At 40.5% G+C, this 17,719-nt stretch overlaps 1 protein-coding gene across 1 annotated transcript in view; it reads right to left on the reverse strand.

Annotated features, from left to right (window-relative positions):
• The window catches only part of DYTN (dystrotelin), a 45,954-nt gene extending 37,174 nt beyond the window's left edge, over nucleotides 1-8,780 (reverse strand). Inside the window, exons 1-3 of the mRNA XM_045867361.1 lie at nucleotides 8,762-8,780; nucleotides 4,728-4,802; nucleotides 1,625-1,826 (exon numbers count right to left, since the gene is read on the reverse strand). Of these exons, the coding sequence (XP_045723317.1) occupies nucleotides 1,625-1,826; nucleotides 4,728-4,802; nucleotides 8,762-8,780 (296 nt within the window). The remainder of the gene's footprint in view (nucleotides 1-1,624; nucleotides 1,827-4,727; nucleotides 4,803-8,761) is intronic.
• Between the last annotated feature and the right edge of the window lie 8,939 nt (nucleotides 8,781-17,719).

A 17,719-nucleotide genomic window follows, 5' to 3' on the forward strand; every position in this document is an offset into this window, starting at 1 on the left:
CCTAGGTGGCTCAGTCAGCTAAGTGTCTGCCTTTGGCTCAGGTCATGATCCCAGAGTCCTGGGATCAAGTCTCGCATCGAGGTCCTTGCTCAGCAGGGAGCCTGCTTCTCCCTCTGCCTGCTGCTCCCCCTGCTTGGGCTCTCTCTCTCTCTCTGAAAAATAAATAAATAAATAAAATCTTAAAAAAAATAGCTTAATGCTTAAGGAGTCTGAAATAATGAAAAAATAACTTGAGAACATGTTTATGTATTATTTGTGCAATAAAAAAAAAATAATAGGGCGCCTGGGTGGCTCAGTTGGTTGAGCGACTGCCTTCAGCTCAGGTCATGGTCCTGGAGTCCCTGGATCGAGTCCCGCATCGGGCTCCCTGCTCGGCGAGGAGCCTGCTTCTCCCTCTAACCCTCCCCCCTCTCATGTACTTTCTCGGTCTCTCAAATAAATAAATAAATCTTAAAAAAAATAATAATAATAAACTAGAAAAGGAAACACTAGGAATCTGCCAGATGGCTAAACTGTGCTTGCCTCTGAGAGCCAGGATTGGGGTGACATTTCTTCTTTGCTCTTTTCTGCACTTTCCAAATGTTTTATATTTACTATGATTTTTTAAAGTCCATTCTAAAAGATGAGGCCTACTTGGTCAAGACCACATAAGGTAAACAGAATGAAGTGGGACAGAAGAATGGTAGACCCCAGAGCCAGTGGAACAAACACACACACACACACACACACACACACACACCATTTACTCCGTGGCATGCATAATCAAGCCTTTGACGTGGTCTAAATTGGCTTACAGGTGCAGTGGACTGAATGTTTGGATCCCTCTGAAATTCCTATGTCGGAATTCTCACCTCCAGTGTGATGAAGTTTGGAGGTGGGACTTTGGGGGATGATTAGGTCATGAGAGTGGAACCCTCATGAACTGGATCAGTGTTCTTCTTATAAAAGAGAACTCAGAGAATAAAAATTAAAAAAATAAAAGAGAACTCAGAGAACTCCCTCACCCCTTCTACCACATGAGGACACAGCAAGAAGACAGTTCTCTGTGAATCAAGAAGCTGGTCCTCACCAAACACTGAAATGGCCGGCACCTTGACCTCGGACTTCCTGGCCTCAGGAACTGTGAGAAATAAATGTTTGTTGTTCAAGCCACCTGGTCTACAGTATTTTTGTCATAGCAGCCCAAACAGACTAAGACTGTAGGTTAGCCACTCACGCATAGGTTGATCAACATGACTACACCTGAGAAACAAAACAAAAACTGATCATTGGTAATAAGACATGAGCAAAGAAATAAGAGAAAAGTGTGGTTTTTTGTGTGTATAGCTAGATAACCACCCTAGCAAAAGGTGTGCATGCGTCCAGAGTGGAAATGAGTTTGCATGAGACAAAAGTAATGTGGATTTGTTTTTCCCTTTTTGCTATTCACGGGTCATTTATATTAGTGAAGCTGATAAACATGTACTTCTTCGTCCCCCTCCTGAATGAATACTACATTTGTGGAAAACAAAGAAGCCTTCTTATGTAACAAACCTCAAGCAAACCTTAGACAACACCAGGTGGCCAATGACCAGTGGTGACTAAACACTGTCCTTGAGACACAGCGTGACCTTCACACCCTCACCTGTCATACATCGTTGTGAGAAGGCTCAGAGTGAGTTCTGAAGCTCTGGGATGCACCTGTCCTGGTTTTTCCACCATGACTCTCTGAAACAGCTCCTGAAGAGCCCGAAAGAGCTGCTGCACAGGGAGGGGGCTCTCTCTTGCTTCCCAGAGGCTGTGACGTAGGAGGACGTGCTGAATCAGGGCGCTGTCCATCAAGTCCACTGTGGAAAGCAAACAAGAAATTGTCTTTTTTTTTTTAATTTAATTTGATTATGTTATGTTAGTCACCATACGATACATCATTAGTTTTTGGTGTAGAAATTGTCTTATTTTCTGATGGGAACAAAGACTTCAAATAAAGCAAATGTCATCTAGTGTTTAATTAAGACTTCTTTAATGGCAGCCATTTTCTTTAAAGGGAATTAGAATATGAACACTATTTGGATGCATATCTCTTGTGTAGAATTCAGGCCTATTAGTCGAACAGCAGATTTGATTTTGGAAAAGGACATCTGTTAGCAAAGCCTAGTTATAACATTATTCCTAGTGTAACCTCTAGGATGTTGCTTTATAGAATGAAATTGAAAGGGGAAAAAAGTGAGAAAGTTGAAAAACAGCCTTCCAAGGAAGTTAGGGCACTGTGCTGAGAAGTGGTGAAAACATTTTTTAGGCTGCTTAAGTGATTTGAGCAAATTTATCTTTCATGTTCAAATATAGTTTTCCCTTTCTGCAGCTTTGCTTCAGAAGGAATATTGTGTTAAATGCATTTGCCTAAGTTAAAAAACCCAGGGATCTTTCTTTTTTTTTTTTTTTAAAGATTTTATTTATTTATTCGACAAAGAGAGAGAGAGGGAGAGCACAAGTAGGCAGAGAGGCAAGCAGAGGGTGAGGGAAAAGCAGACTCCCCGTTGAGCAGGGAGCCCGATGCAGGCTCTATCCCAGGACACTGGGATCATGACCTGAGCCGAAGGCAGATGCTTAACCATCTGAGCCACCCAGGCGCCCCCCCAAAACCCCAGTGATCTTTATAAAAGAGTGGTTGCTGAATTATCGGACTCTTCCGGTCCTGCCCTTGCCTCAATATTTCTTTCTGTTGATCTTGGTTCCATCGGTATTATTATCTAGGGAAGGCACTTAATGCCAAAGTTGCTTACAAAAAATAATGGTTTATTTCTTACATTTTTTTTTACCACCTCCTAAAAATTTTACAAGGCAATGAATACAAGGAAGAATGAAATAGAGCTAACCCTATGGTTTCTTGCAGACAGAGGATAACAGACAAAATTAATAAACACCCACTTACACCATCTGAGAGATGAGGATGTCAGGGGCGCCCAGAGCTGCTGGTATTGAAAATGCTTCAGTCTGTGGAATGATAAAACCCTGCGCTTTTCTCTACTTCGTAAATCAGCCTTACAGATAAGAAATCTAGCAAGTATAATAAAAATTTTTTATGTGTTCTCTGATCCTGCTTTCAAGGGGAGAGTCTACAAAAGTGAGGAGTAGATTTTCGGATGTGACTTTAATAACAACCTGGCTGCAGGTGGTGGACGGTGCAAACTGGTTTATCGTGATTCGATCGCAAAACTCATCGCCTTGTCCCGCGTGCTGTACACAGGGCATTCTTGTCTTCTGCGGCGAGTCCGTATTACAGCAAAACAGATGATGGTGGTGTGCGAGCGTCTCTCCACAATATTTAGGTCGTGCTCTGAGATCCTGCCGCCTCAAGCTCACGGTGTGCTTTTTCTCAGGCTTCGGGACTTTTTTGTTTTCAGATTATTGTTTAGCTATCTTTTCTAGGGAGAACTTTGAACTACTGGTTCTGTGTATTGTTAATATTCCCTGTGAGTATTATTCAGGTTCTAATGCGGGGAGGGGGACGTTCAAAGAGGTATATCCTCAAATTCTACCATTGGTCCACACCCAGGCATTAATGAAGGAGGCTTACACGAACGTTTGCTGCTAACTTTCTTTAATGGGAGAAATTCCCCAGGAAAATAGCAAAATTCAGGGTAAATTTTTGGTGAACATACTCTGCCTTTTGTTGATCCCTGGAATAATAAGTAATAGTTATAAGTGAATTTGTCAAAAATCTTTTTTTAAAGCTGAGAATCCCTTATTCAAAGACCCTTTTACAGAATGCAGTAGGGAAAATAGAGAAAACGAGTTGAATTGGTTGAAGAGATGGTCTTTTGGGTTTCCCTCACTTGCCTCTACTTCCTTTCCTGCCCTACTTCTACCCCACTTTGTGAAGCACAATTTGAAAACCACTGGTCTAAATAACTTATTAGGCAGAAGGCAAACTATGAAAAAAATTCCAAACTTCAGGAGAAAAGTCGTATGTATAACACAAATTCTTTAAGGTCTGATCTGATAAATATAATAAATCACTTCACATGAAATGCTTATTAGAACTTATTAGAAATCAATAACTTTAGCTAGGTTGAATCCATGTTGTTTTTCATACATAGAACCCAATTTATTTCATTTTGGAGGATTTTTACTAAATAAACATTTTTACCATATTTGGACTTATTTTACCCATGATAACAATATAGGAAAAGAAAATCATGGCATTCAATCAGTTATAAATTTAATCCCCAAAAAAAGCAGTTCTCAGAGAATTCTTAAGATAGTTTTAAGATTTGTGGCCCAAGGATGACTCATCTGAACGTACTTTTGCATGTTCAGAGAGAGGGGTACGATTTCAAAATGTCAATCTTATGTGGTAGAAGGAATTTTTAATTTTCATGATTAAATCTACAAGTGTAGGTTCTAAACTAACTTATTTTACAGTTTTATTTTGTGTCAATATTGGTATCCTAAAAAGGAAACAAACAAAAAATGTCCAGAAACCAAGTAGGAAAAATGAAACAAAAAAAATTTAAACCCTCGTCCACAAGTTATTTTCTCTTGTCGGGCAACGAAGCTCCACATGGGCGGCACATATAGGGTGTACCCTCCCCGCTCCATCTTCTCTGTTACTAATGGGGTAAATGCATAGATCCAACCTTCTGGAGCTAGCAGTCACTCACATGGGGGAATTCTTGTTTTCTCTGTGAATTTTACATCACACATCAGCATCATATTATTTCAAGTTTTTAAAGAGGTTCTGTACTTACATTGGCACAGAGTTTGCACTGATCGTAATTTGAAGGCTGTTCTGTAAATGGAATTCTCAATACTGTTTAGGGCATCTGGAAAGAAAACATGAAATATCATGGATAAAGGACGGTCTCATTAGATAAATCCCACATCCGAGAAGGGAATCCTAGAGATCACGTAGCCCTGTAGTTATTTTGCAGGTGAGGAAATCAAAGTCTAGAGCTCTCTTTCCTACCTGGGAACAAACATAATGGTTTCAGTGTCCTAGGCTGCAAGTGACCCTACAGGACATCCTCTGAATCTACTAAACTTTTTATATAAAAAGGAAACAGCCTAGAGGCGCCTGGGTGGCTCAGTCGGTTAAGCATCTGCCTTCAGCTCTGGTCGTGATATCAGGGTCCTGGGATTGGCCCTGCATCAGGGCTCCCTGCTCAGTGGAGAGTCTGTTTCTCCCTCTCCCTTTCCCTCTGCCCCTTCCTCCCCTTCCCCACTCGTGTGTGTATTTGTGTGTGTGTGTGTGATCTTTCTTTCAAATAAATAAATAAATAAAATATTTTTAAAAAGGAAACAGCCTTATGAAACAAATAGGATTAAAAAAACTCTGTAGAATATAAACTCGATTTTGTTAATATATTCTGGTCAGATGTACCCACATGAATTTATGCATATATGAGAGTGACACAAAAGCTCTCCATCCATTCATTCCTTCAGCAAATATTCGTTGAGCTCTTACTATATGGCCCCAGCATGATTCTAGGCCCTTGAAATACAGCAGTTAACAAAACAGATACAAATCCCTGCCACGTGGAGCTTAATTTCTAGGGGCATTTGTGAAATTGTTAATAGACGCTATCTCTGGTTGCTTGAATTCTTAGTATAGTTATTTTCATTCTATTTGTTGATATCACCTCAATGTGTTTATAGGGAGCATATGTTATTTTTATAATCAGAAAAGAATTATTAATATACCTTCTTTTGAGAGTTACCACCACCAAAAACACTACAACAATGGCTAACAGTTCTGAGCCCTTACAAGGGCCTGAGTGCTCATATGCCCCTTTCACAGTGTGGTGGAGAAGAGAAAGCTCTGGAGCCATAACTAGTTCCTTTTTCTTTTGGGGAAATTAGCTTACTATTTGATCTTCATTTTCTTCATCAGATAAATAGGTATGTGTGCTGGAGACTAGAAACACAGGCAGCCCTTTAGTTGCTGCTAAGCAGGCCCTACAGCAAAACAAATCAAGGGGTTGCTTAGTGGATTTCATCCATTCAAACATATGTGGCAGGATTTTATGGTGATATTAGTTTCCTTCTTATTCTTGCAGAAGTGGGAGAATTTAGAGGATGAAGAGGCAATTTTTCCATGTCCATTCCTGTGTGTGTTCCAAGGTCTAAACTCTTTTTACACCTTTGGAAGTTTGAATAGCTTCTCTGTGCTTAAGGGGCCTTCTTGAAGTCAGCCCACCCAGGCCTTCTTATGAAAGGCCCATCAAAGAACTCAAGCCACTCATGGAAATGGGAGAGTTTGACTCAATAATAATAGAATTTCAAGGACCAAGATCAAGGGCAGGTTGTTCTTCCAAAGCAGAACAGGGCCACTGGTTCACCAGAAGAAAGCCAAATGGGTGCTGGGTGACCAGAGGAAGAGGTTCATTACCTCAAATACCACCGGGATCCCTCACTTTCTGAATCCTCAACCTCATCCTCTCTCCTAGCTCCTCTTCCTTGCACACACATTCTGGACTCCCCTTGCCTTGAAAACCAATCTTGATTTCAGTGTTGCTCTAGCTAAGGCTGTCTCTTTCCTGAAGGGGGAGGGGAGGTTGATGCCTGGACAGGAAGTCCTGAATACTTCAGATCAGATGTTCACCCTAAGAACCTTCAAGGTTTTTATCGTGTCTTTAAGGAATGGCTCCTTCCCAAACTTTTTTTTTTTTTTTTAAGATTTTATTTATTTATTTGAGAGAGAGAGAATGAGAGCATGAGAGGGGGAGGGTCAGAGGGAGAAGCAGACTCCCTGCCGAGCAGGGAGCCCGATGCGGGACTCGATCCAGGGACTCCAGGATCATGACCTGAGCCGAAGGCAGTTGCTTAACCAACTGAGCCACCCAGGCGCCCTCCTTCCCAAACTTAACTGAGTCGAAATTTCATACCAAGCCACAGTGACTTGGTTTTGGTTTAGAAAATAATGTTTCTTGCCCTGGAGTGTTGTGGGGAAAAGTCCTAGCTGTTACACACATGGGTATTGAGTGCCAGGCACTGTGCTAACCCACTGAGGGGCTTATGGTGCCAAACCAGGTCAGATCCACCCCCGGGGAGTTAGAGTAAACCAACAGCTTCTCCTGAAACATACCCTAATTCAATGATTGATATATGATCATGAGTGGAAGACACTTACCTCAGGTGAATGTGCCTAAAAATACCATTAAACAAGCGATCTTAAGAACCTTCCACATCCTTCCCTCCCCCCTTTTTTTTTGAACAGGTGCAACCATATCAAAGAAGCTACAATTTGCTCTAAATCTTTTGTTATTTAATATTTCCCTATGTTCTGAAAAGTCTTTTCAGTTTTCAGCTGAGTCTAGCATTAGAGTATGGAGAAGTCAGAAGCACCTCTGCCCTCTATCTGGAGAAGGAAAACAAATTGAGAGTAGCCAGAATAGTGTGAAAATAGTTTACAAAACTGTAATGCCCAACATTTTCTTTCCTTCTGGAAATTGGCCAGTTTTTGTGCCCTGGTTCCTCTCAGATGCACCAAATGAATCCAGAGACTCAGCAAACTCGGGGCTCTGCAGGTTTTCCCAGATGCTGCCGTTGGTGGAAGAGCCATTCGGTAGCTGCTCTACCATCTGGCCCATGGCACTCCTGTCAAATTATGTTTTGCAGTGTCATCTGATGAAGTTATGCAGCATAACATGGCAATCTGTGATCGAGTACAACGTGGAAAATGAATGAACATCCCAGGTGATTCACTACCAGCTCTGCTTCCTAAAGGCTCTTTTTTTTTTTTTTCCTTTCCTGCTGGTGGGAGAAAACTCAAGAAAGGAAGAAGTCGTTTGATGTATGAGGCCCAAAGCTATGAAGAAAGTAGTTTTAGATGCTTAAAGAAATAATAATACAACTACACATGGTCTTGTTCATGGAAGCAATTTGACTGGGAAACATGTTTTGCTTTAAATGATTCTTGTTTTGTCACTTCCTACAGATTCTGAGAATGTAATAAACTGTCCATCATCTCTAGTGGGATGATCCAGAAATAGATATTTTTGGCCAGTGGTCCTCAAAGTGTGGTTCTAGGTAAGCAGCATCAGCATCACCTGGGAACTTGTTAGAAATGCATGTTCTTGGGCGCCTTGGTGGCTCAGTTAAGGGTCTGCCTTCAGCTCAGGCCATGATCCCAGTGTCCTGGGATCGAGCACCCCCCCCCCCCACCTGCCCCGTGTTGGGCTCCCTGCTCAGCAGGGGAGTCTGCTTCTCCCTCTCCCTCCCCCTGTTCATGTTCTCTCTCTCGCAAATGAATAAATAAAATCTTAAAAAAAAAAGTCACAAGACACTCCTGGGGTTACCACAGCATTCAGAGGTATTGGTAGAAAGGAGAATTACTGTCTTCGTACCCATTTATGAAATATTTATACAGTGTCAGCTGTGAGAACTTTCACCCAATTTTGGGCCCACATAGTACTGTGAACTTACCCTTGACATTAAAATATCTACAGTGATGTCATTTTAATAGTAAACCATGAAAATATACAAAAATAAGATAAGCCACTTTTTGTATATTTGAATAACAATTTAAAGTGTAATTATATTGAGAATAAGTCTTTTGTTAAATTACTGTTGGTGCTTTGGGGACAATAGACCAAACACTCATCCATACATTATGAATTTCTGTTTAGAAAAAAAAGAAAATCTTTTTAATCACCCACTAGTTTCTTTTTCTGCCAGATGTCAAATGTCTACTCTTCTGCAACTCAGAAGTCTGAAAATACAACATCTGTGCCTCCTTTTTTTGTTTACAAACTGTGCTCAGAAACTTGAGAATAATACTCACCTTGTTTACCTGGGTCCATTTCAGGAATTTCTTAGCATGGCAGATGGTAAGAGGGTCCCTGTAACTGAAAATAAGCCAATATTTTAAGCAGAAGGTTTTGCAGTGGAAGAGGAAGGATGGGAGAACAAAAAGACGACTAGGCAAAGTCATTTCACCTGTGGAACGATGAAGAAAAGTGTTCAGGGAGCCTGTGTAATCTCTTGGGAGGATAAAAATAAGGAATGTTGGGCTAGGCGCTTTGTATACTTAGACCCTTGTGAGGATTTGGAGCTGTATCTCCGTAACTGAGAACAGCTCCTGAAACTAATATGGTAAATACTTGGGACTTTTGAGGCATTGTAATTTCAATCTCACTTCAAGAAAATGTAAACTAACTTGAATTTTTAAGGACAAAATTTGAAGCTCTCAATGCTCAAATTTCTAACAGTACTATGCTAAATAATCTATGCATTAAATTTCTGACAGATACTATCCATTTGAACACCTTATCACATATATGTATATATGTGTGGGTATACATATAATTCAATCAATGTTTTATTTTAAGAAGAGTAGTCAAGGGTGCCTAGGTGGCTCAGTCGGTTAAGTGTCTGCCTTCGGCTCAGGTCATGATCTCAGGGTCCTGGGATACAGCCAGCCCTGTGTTGGGCTCCCTGCTCAGCGGGGAGTCTGCTTCTCCCTCTCCCTCTGCCCCTCCCTCTCCCCCTGTTCGTGTTGTCTCTCAAATAAATAAATCAATCTTTTTTTTTAAAGTAGTCAATTAGGCACCTGTTGTATCATGTTGCAACTATGGTTCAAACTACACACACACACATGCATACATATATATATTCACTGACAACAAAAAGAATGGGTTAATGGGTTATGCTATAAGAAATCTTATACGGTTCTAAGAAAAAAATTTTAACATAAGCAGTTGAAAACTGTTTTTAAAAGTCACATGATAATTAAATTTCAATAATACTTTCCTCCTCTTCTAATGAACGAATGAATTAATGGCAAACAGTTTTACAAACAAAAACTGACTACATTAGTTATTTAAAAATATGATCGCAATAGTGATAATCCCAGACTTGCCCCAAACTAGGAAGGTTCCAAATATATTCAAGTAAGATTTGTTTTGAAAAGTTATAGCAAGGGCAATCAGATCAGAACTCTTTTTGGTGCAGAAATGCTCCCCTGAGCTCTTCCTAAAACCCCCAGGTAGGTGCAGAAGGGTCCAGCCTCTCGGTCCATGGACAGTGCAGCTAGAGATGAAATCGATCTGCCTCCTCGCCAGCTCCTTACCTTTCTGACTTTATTGGGAAGCAGTTTAGCCCAACAGCCTGTGTAGGTTACTCAGCAGTTTTGGAAGAGGGAAAAGTTGAGTAATAACAGATTTCCAGATGTGGCGTTCCTATGGAGAGTTGATGTCTTATTCTGACCGCCCAGCAATTTCATGCAAAGTAGTGACATTAAGGCCTCAGAGAGTGCATTCATTAGTAATAAAGATCTTGAATAATTTAAACCCCCTCCTACATCTCTGCTTCAACGGGCTATTTCTGTATTACTTTCCCGTGTCAGAGAGGCAAGTAAAGCATCTTCTGGGTGTTGTGGAGAGCAGGGGTTGCCATAGAGATTAGGATACGGTAAGAAGGGCTCCATATCCCAGGTGATGGCCACCTTACTAACCATCCCAGATAAGAGTGACCTAGAAATGGAATCTAATTCATTTGATTAATTCTGAGGTACTGCTACACATTTTTAAAGGGCACCAAATATAAGGCAAGTGTTCAAAATGGTAATAATTTGTTACAAGTGCACATATCCTCTGAAGTTTTTAGTATCACATGAAAATGTCCTTATTTTTTGAGGAATTCAGATTAAAAATAAACCAGTTGGAATGCTAATAAGGTTTTATAAATAAAAAGAGATGTCTCATGAACGAAATTGTATTAGAACTTGACCACTGGTGTTTTCAGATGGCTGGAGAAATAAGGAGCTGATTTTAACATCTTTCAAAAGGGTTAGAACCCAAAGCACGGGTATATTACTTCATGAGTATATTACTTCTCTGTGCCCTGGAGAGTCAGAATGTCTGGGAATCCATGGCCCCAATTGAAACACTTAAAACAATTATGATAAGTGGTCACTAATCCACTCCAGAACGTTTCATAATAAAAATCAGTTTTCAAAAGTAAGTATGATATCCAAGGATAGCCAATGTATTCCTTTCTTTTTGAAAAGTATTAGTATCACACTATTGATTTCTTAAAAACAAACTTGAGGCATTTTAAAGAATGAAAAATGGATTAATAATGAGGTTAGAAAGGATCAAGAGGAGGGGAAAAAAAAACCATCATTTACCTTTTCCCATATAAATTATATTGATTTTCTGGGAACAGATAAGACCATGTGGGAAGAGAGTAAGTTTATCTCACATGAAATTTATGTCTTTTGAGTGCTGGAGACTCAAAGTTGAAATCATATTTATAAGTTTTATGTTCTATTATATCTTGACAATAGAGGGCATTGGGATGTTTTACTGAATGCTGCCTTGATGAGTTCTGAGCAACCCTCTGGTGCTGATTAATTATGTGGCTCACGAATCTTAGCACCAAAAAAAAATCTGAAGTTCCAGCTAATATGACATAATTAGACAAATATTTAAGTACATACAAATGAACTAAGGTTTGTTGGAAAGTAATTTAAGCAAATGGGCCTTGATAGTCTGAGCTCTCAGTCTGGCTGTTTTTAGACAGGCTGAGATAAAATCTCCCAGGACTGTTTTGGTTTCACATACTTCTGTTAACTGGAAAGTTTTAGTTACCGTTGTACCTCCTGGTTCAAGCTCAGGTAGACTTAGCCACATGAAGACTTTTCTCTTTCATAGAATGTTTTGGGTTATAAATCAAAACCAGTTACTGCAATTTTACTACATCATAGTTAACCAACTGGGGGGCATTTTTTTGCTGACATGGCAGTAAGTTCTGTAAATCATAATTTGTGATTGATACTCTTTGCCTTCTGAATCAGAGCGGCCCCGCCCTGAGGAAGCAAGTAGGAAGAGGGTTCAAACTTCCTGCACAATGTGCCCTGATTTGGACATAACAGGCTCCACACCAACCAGAAACTGGGTGACCATTGCTTATTCTGCATGGGTACTGTTTTTCGAGGCAGTCAGTGTTCTATTCACCCTCTACCTGATAGCTCTTTACATACACATTTGAAGATTCAACCTCCCAAGAGAGAAAGAAGAGCCTTGACACACTGCACCCTAAAATGTGTAGGTAGTCTCTTATATAAATTACAGGGTAATTTTATATACATATTTACATATGTATGAACAATTTCAAGGAAAAATTAAGTTATTAAAATTGACTCAAGATAAAATAGACGAAAGGGAACTTTTGTGCACCATTGGTAGGAATGTGAATTGGTACAGCCATTATGGAAAACAATGGGGAGATCCCTCAAAAAATTAAAAATAGATCTACCATATGATCCAGCAATTCTACTTCTGGGTGTATATCCGATGGAAACAAAATCAGTACTCAAAGAGATCTCTGCACTCGTATGTTCACTGCAGCGTTATTCACAGTAGCCAAAATATAGAAACAACCTAAGTGTTCATCAGTGGGTAAATGGATAAAGAATATGTGGTATGGGGGCACCTGGGTGGCTCAGTCGTTTAGCATCTGCCTTCGGCTCAGGTCATAATCTCAGGATCCTGGGATCGAGCCCTGCGTTGGGCTCCCTGCTCAGCGGGAAGCCTGCTTCTCCCTCTCCCACTCCCCCTGCTTGTGTTCCTGCTCTCCCTATCTCTCTGTCAAATAAATAAATAAAATCTTTAAAAAAATATGTGGTATGTATATACAATGGAGTATTATCTAGCCTTAAAAAAGAAGGAAATCCTGCCATTTGCAATGATATGGATGAATCTGGTGGATATTGTGCTAAGTGAAATAAGCCAGACACAGAGGCAAATATCACACAATCTCACTTAAACATGGACTTTTTTTAAAAAGAAGAAAAGTTGACCTCATAGTAACAGAGAGCAGAATGGTGTTTACCAGAGATGGGGGGAGGGTGGGATGGGAGAGATACTGATCAAAGGGTACAAACTCATCCTTTAGGCTTCATTGAGGTCTTCCATGGATCACCCTATCTGAAGTAGCTTCAATACATTACTTTATTCACAGCTATAAGCACAAACTGTGGTCATCTTGTTTTTTTTTTATGTTAATTTGTTTATTATTTTTCTTCTCTACTGGAAAGCAAGCTCCTCAAAGGCAGGAACAAGAGCTCTTTTCTCTTGTTTGTCTCTGTATGACATTGTTATTTATAATAAGTAATGTATATTTGGTCTTTGTCTTTCTGGCACAGAGCTCTTAAAAACCTTGGAATTTCCTGGGGCACCTGGGTGGCTCAGTCAGTTAAGCACCCGACTCTTGATTTTGGCTCAGGTCATGATCTCAGGGTCATGAGATCGAGCCCCACGTTGGGCTCTGCACTTAGTGTGGAGTCTGCTTGAGAGTCTCCCTCCCCTTCTCCCTCTGCCTCTCCCCCTGCTTGCACTCTCTCTCCCTCAAATAAATAAATAACCCTTGGAATTTCCTAAGGGATGGGAGGGCCAACATATCTTTTGTTATGCAAATGAGGCAACTTTTGGCCCCATCTGAGGAAGGGGGCTGGTTGTCAGGGGAACCAACCCCATGATTAGAAGATTGAAACTTTTAAGTCTTACCCCTGATTTCCAGGATGGAGAGAGGAGCTAGAGGTTAAATCAATCATCAATGGCCAGTGATTTAATCATTCATTCCTATGCAATGAAGCTTCCATAAAAACCCAGAATGTTGGGGTTCAGAGAGCTTCTGGATTGGTGAACATGTGGAGATTTGGGGTGAGTGGTGCTCTGGAGAGGGTATAGAAGCTTTGTGGCCTTTCCCCATACCCTACCTTATGCACCTCTTCCATCTGGCTCCTGAGTTATATCCATTTGTAATAAACCGGTAATCTAGTAGGTAAAATGTTTCTCTGAATTCTGTGAGCCCCTCTAGCAAATTAATTGAATCCAAGGAGAGAGTTGTTGTGACCTTTGATCTGTAAGTGGGTGGGTCCAAAGCACAGGTGACAACTTGGACTTTTAACTGGTATCTAAAGTGGGGTGGTTGGGGGGCAGACTTGTAGGACTGAGCTCTTAACCTGTGGGATCTGATCTTATTTATGGGTAGCTAGTGTCAGAATTGAGTTGAACTATAGTACACCCAGATGGTGTTGGAGTCTTGCTTGGTGGTGGGGAAACCCCCACATCTCAGAACTGGGAGCAGAATTATGCTTACTTCCCACACTACATGACCTGTCATAAGCACTCAAGAAATATGTTGAAAAAAATGAATCAAGAGAGACTGATTGGCATTAAGCAGGAAGAGAGTGCCCTGCCCATCTCAACCAGTCTATATTGTATATGGCTTTATTATGGAGATGAAAATTAGAGTCTGAGGCCATCAGATTTCCAAATCATCTAAATATTTTTCCTTGTTCTGACTCTAAGACTTCTGATGATAATTTTGTCTCCATCTAGCTTGCACGGGAAGTGAATTCACTGTTAGGCCTGTGGACATCTGGTATCCTCAGTAGTTCTATTTTAAATCTCGGATTTACAAATTGGCATTCTTGTTCCATCATTAGTCTTGTTGTCTTGGTTGTGTGAGGATCACTAATGGTGCCTGCAAACTACACTCCTAATCCTGCAAAGATGAAGAAGAGGATTTGGTGGTGGATTCTACCAAGTAGTGTCACCCTAGCAGTAACCTTTCCACTTCCTTGAGAGACTCACTGGTTTTCCTTTTCTTTTATACTTCAAAAAATAATAATGGATATTGTCAGAATTTAGAAGAGAGGGATCAAAAACATATATTGATCAGCAATATCAATTGTCCGGCATTGTTGTAGGTACTTAGAAAACATCAGAACAGATGAAGATTCCTTCATTCTAGTGTGGGAGATGGACAATATAAGTATAACATATGAACAAACAATATAATTTTAGACTATTTAAGTGCTATGGAATGAAACAAGTATAGGCTTGGGATTGCTAAGAAGGGCTGATTACAGTATTAAATAGCATGGTACATGTAGGCTTCATTAAGAAAGCATAATTTGAGCAAAGACTTGAAAGAAGTGAAGGTGCTGGTTAAATAATACTTGGGGAAATAGGGTTCTGAGTAGAGGCTCCCAGGTGGAGGGGTGTCTGGCAGATGTAAGATATGGCCAAGAGGCTAGCGTGGCCAGAGCAGAGTGGGATGAGAATGGGGGAGAGCTGTAGTAGAGAGATGCAAAGGTGGGGGTAGAAACATTTCATAGGGCCTTTGGGGCCATTGTAAGGACGTTGGCTTTTACTCTAAAGTAGATGGAGAGCCTCAACAGGCTTTTAACACAGAGGAGGTACAATATGATTCACATTTTAAAAGAAAGCATCACTTTGGCTACCATCCTGAGAATAGTTTGTAGGAGGTCAAAGATAGAAGGGGTGGTAATGGTGGAGATTGGCTTCTAGCAAATCCAGAATATTTTGAAGGTAGAGCTAACAGAATTTTCTAAGAGACTGAGTGAAGAATGTGAGAAAAAGAGAAGTCAAGGATGACTCTGAGGGGTTTGGTTTGAGCAAGTGCAAGGATAAAGTTTCCCTTTAATGGGATTCTGTGGGGAGAGCAGGTTTGGTGTGGGAGATGTTGGAGTTAAAAGACAAATTTGGGACTTGTTAATTTCTTTGCCTATTAGCCATTTGACTGGAAATATTAAGCAGCATAGGTGAGTCTGAGGTTTGGAATAGATGACTGCCTGGTGATACAAATTTGGGAGTTACTTACATATAGATGGCATGTAAAGTCATGGGACAAGTTGGGATCATGAATAGTTGAGTGTAAATAGAGAAGATAACCAAGGACAGATCCTTGGGGTCTCTCCAACATTATGAGGGGGAGAAGAGGAAGAACTAGCAAGGGATACTGAGAAGGAATGGGGGCACTTCATGGACATTTAATAGGAAGAAAAGCATGAGAGTGTCATGCCCTGGAAGGCAAGTGAAGTGTATCAGAGAGAGTAAATGATCAAACATGTCAAACACTGATGGGAGGTCAAGTCAGCATGGGGACTGAGAGCTCATAATGGGATTTTTCAAACACCGAGGTAGTTCTTGGGGAATGAAGATGAAAACTTGCTTGGTGTTCTTACTTGAGTGTGACCATTGCATGTTGTTCTTGAGCAATACACACTCCAGTTTGTGACCACTGTCCCAGAGACAAGTAGCATACCTATGAGAAGGGAGGAGCCTGTGTATTCTGCAAAACCCCTGCTTCTGGCCCCTTTGTATAGAAATCATGCTTCTTTACACCAATGAAGTGAGAAAGTTGTAATTAGATGTTTCTGTGGGCTCATAATTTCTGCCCAAAAGAAATTAATGTGAAGGATAGAGCAGCTGCTCACTCTTGGGAGGGTTATTAGTTTTGCTTCTAGCAGCTCAGCTATAAGCTTGGGTAACCTTTCTGTGTCCTCTGCAGAATGAGTGAGTATTCAGCTGTGGTACAAGGCAATTTTAGAGTTAAAGATGTTTTGTTTTTTGTTTTGTTTTGTTTTGTTTTGTTTTGTTTTTAGAGTTAAAGATGTTTATGTTAAGGCCAGCAAAGGAGTAAATGACAATTATATAGAACATCATCCCCCACTTGTACCTGGTAGGGAGTAGAGGGAGGAAAAAGGCTCTTTTATGTTGGGTCCTATGATTTTCATTTCTCTGAGATAAAAAGAAAGAAATAATGATTTGATCAAGAGAAGGCCACCCACTGTGTCAGACCTAAAGGGGCTTCAATGAGATAAGGTTTGGGGACACACTAGGCAGGGCAGATGGTGTGTGTAAAAGCAAGGCAGGCTGCAAACCTAAGGCTCATAGGATTGTGGTAGACCAGTTTGGATAACATTTAAGGAGGCCTAAAACAATTTACTGGTAAGTATGAAGAGGAATCCTGTGGTCAGAAAGTGAAATTCAGACTAAATTATCTGGGGTGTAGGTATGAGTAAAAGGCAACGGGGGTGTGGCTGACTTAGGGCGTGACTGCCCGTAGGTTAGACAGTGCTGGTCAACGTATGGTCCCCAGATCAGCAGCATCACCATCCCCTGAGAACTTGTTAAAAATGCAAATTCTCAGGCTTAACCTGAGACTACTGAGCTAGAAATTCTGGAGGTGGGCCCAGCAATCTGTTTTAACAGGTGATTCTGATACATGCTAATGTTGAAAAACACTGGTCTAGGACTGAACTAGGCATTTACTAACTGGAATTGGGGAGAATATTATAAATATAGAAGTCAATAAAGGTTTGGAGCCTGGCTGAGTGGGTGAAGTCAACTGTTCAGATTTTCTAAATATATAATATTTTCTAAATATATTTCTTCCTCGTTCTTCTGAAACAAATAATAATAACAAATTGAAAGATATTTCTCTATCAAGTTATATAGCTGTTGCCTGTAAGTGTATACAGTCATATCTATATATATATATATATATATATCTCCACTGGCTAACAACTAACAGGGGTCTAAACCATAAGTTGTTTATTGTTTATTTGACAGAAATTCTGAAGTTGGTCCAGAGTTGGTTCAGAGGCTCTTTTAATTCATCAAGGTCTCAGTCCCAGAAACCAGGCTTTTCCTCTTTCCACACTGCTACCCTCCTGGTAGCACCATACTGGTGATGTGTCTCCTCATAGCCACAAAATGGCTGCCCAAGCTGCAAGCATTATATCCTGGTAGAAGAGCATTTTACACAGGAAGGAAGTTGGTGGAAGCCAGAGTGCTTTCTTTTCCTATGCCATTCATTCATCTCCAACCCCATCTGCCCCCCCATACACCTCCAGAAGACTTCTTATGTAACACTATACAAAACTGGATCCCATGCTTGCCCCGAGACCAGTCACTGGCACATG

The sequence above is a fragment of the Mirounga angustirostris genome, unplaced genomic scaffold (genome assembly GCF_029215605.1).
Source record: "Mirounga angustirostris isolate CCGP_5_RB_7025 unplaced genomic scaffold, mMirAng1.0.hap1 SCAF_3, whole genome shotgun sequence".
Lineage (NCBI taxonomy): Eukaryota > Metazoa > Chordata > Mammalia > Carnivora > Phocidae > Mirounga > Mirounga angustirostris.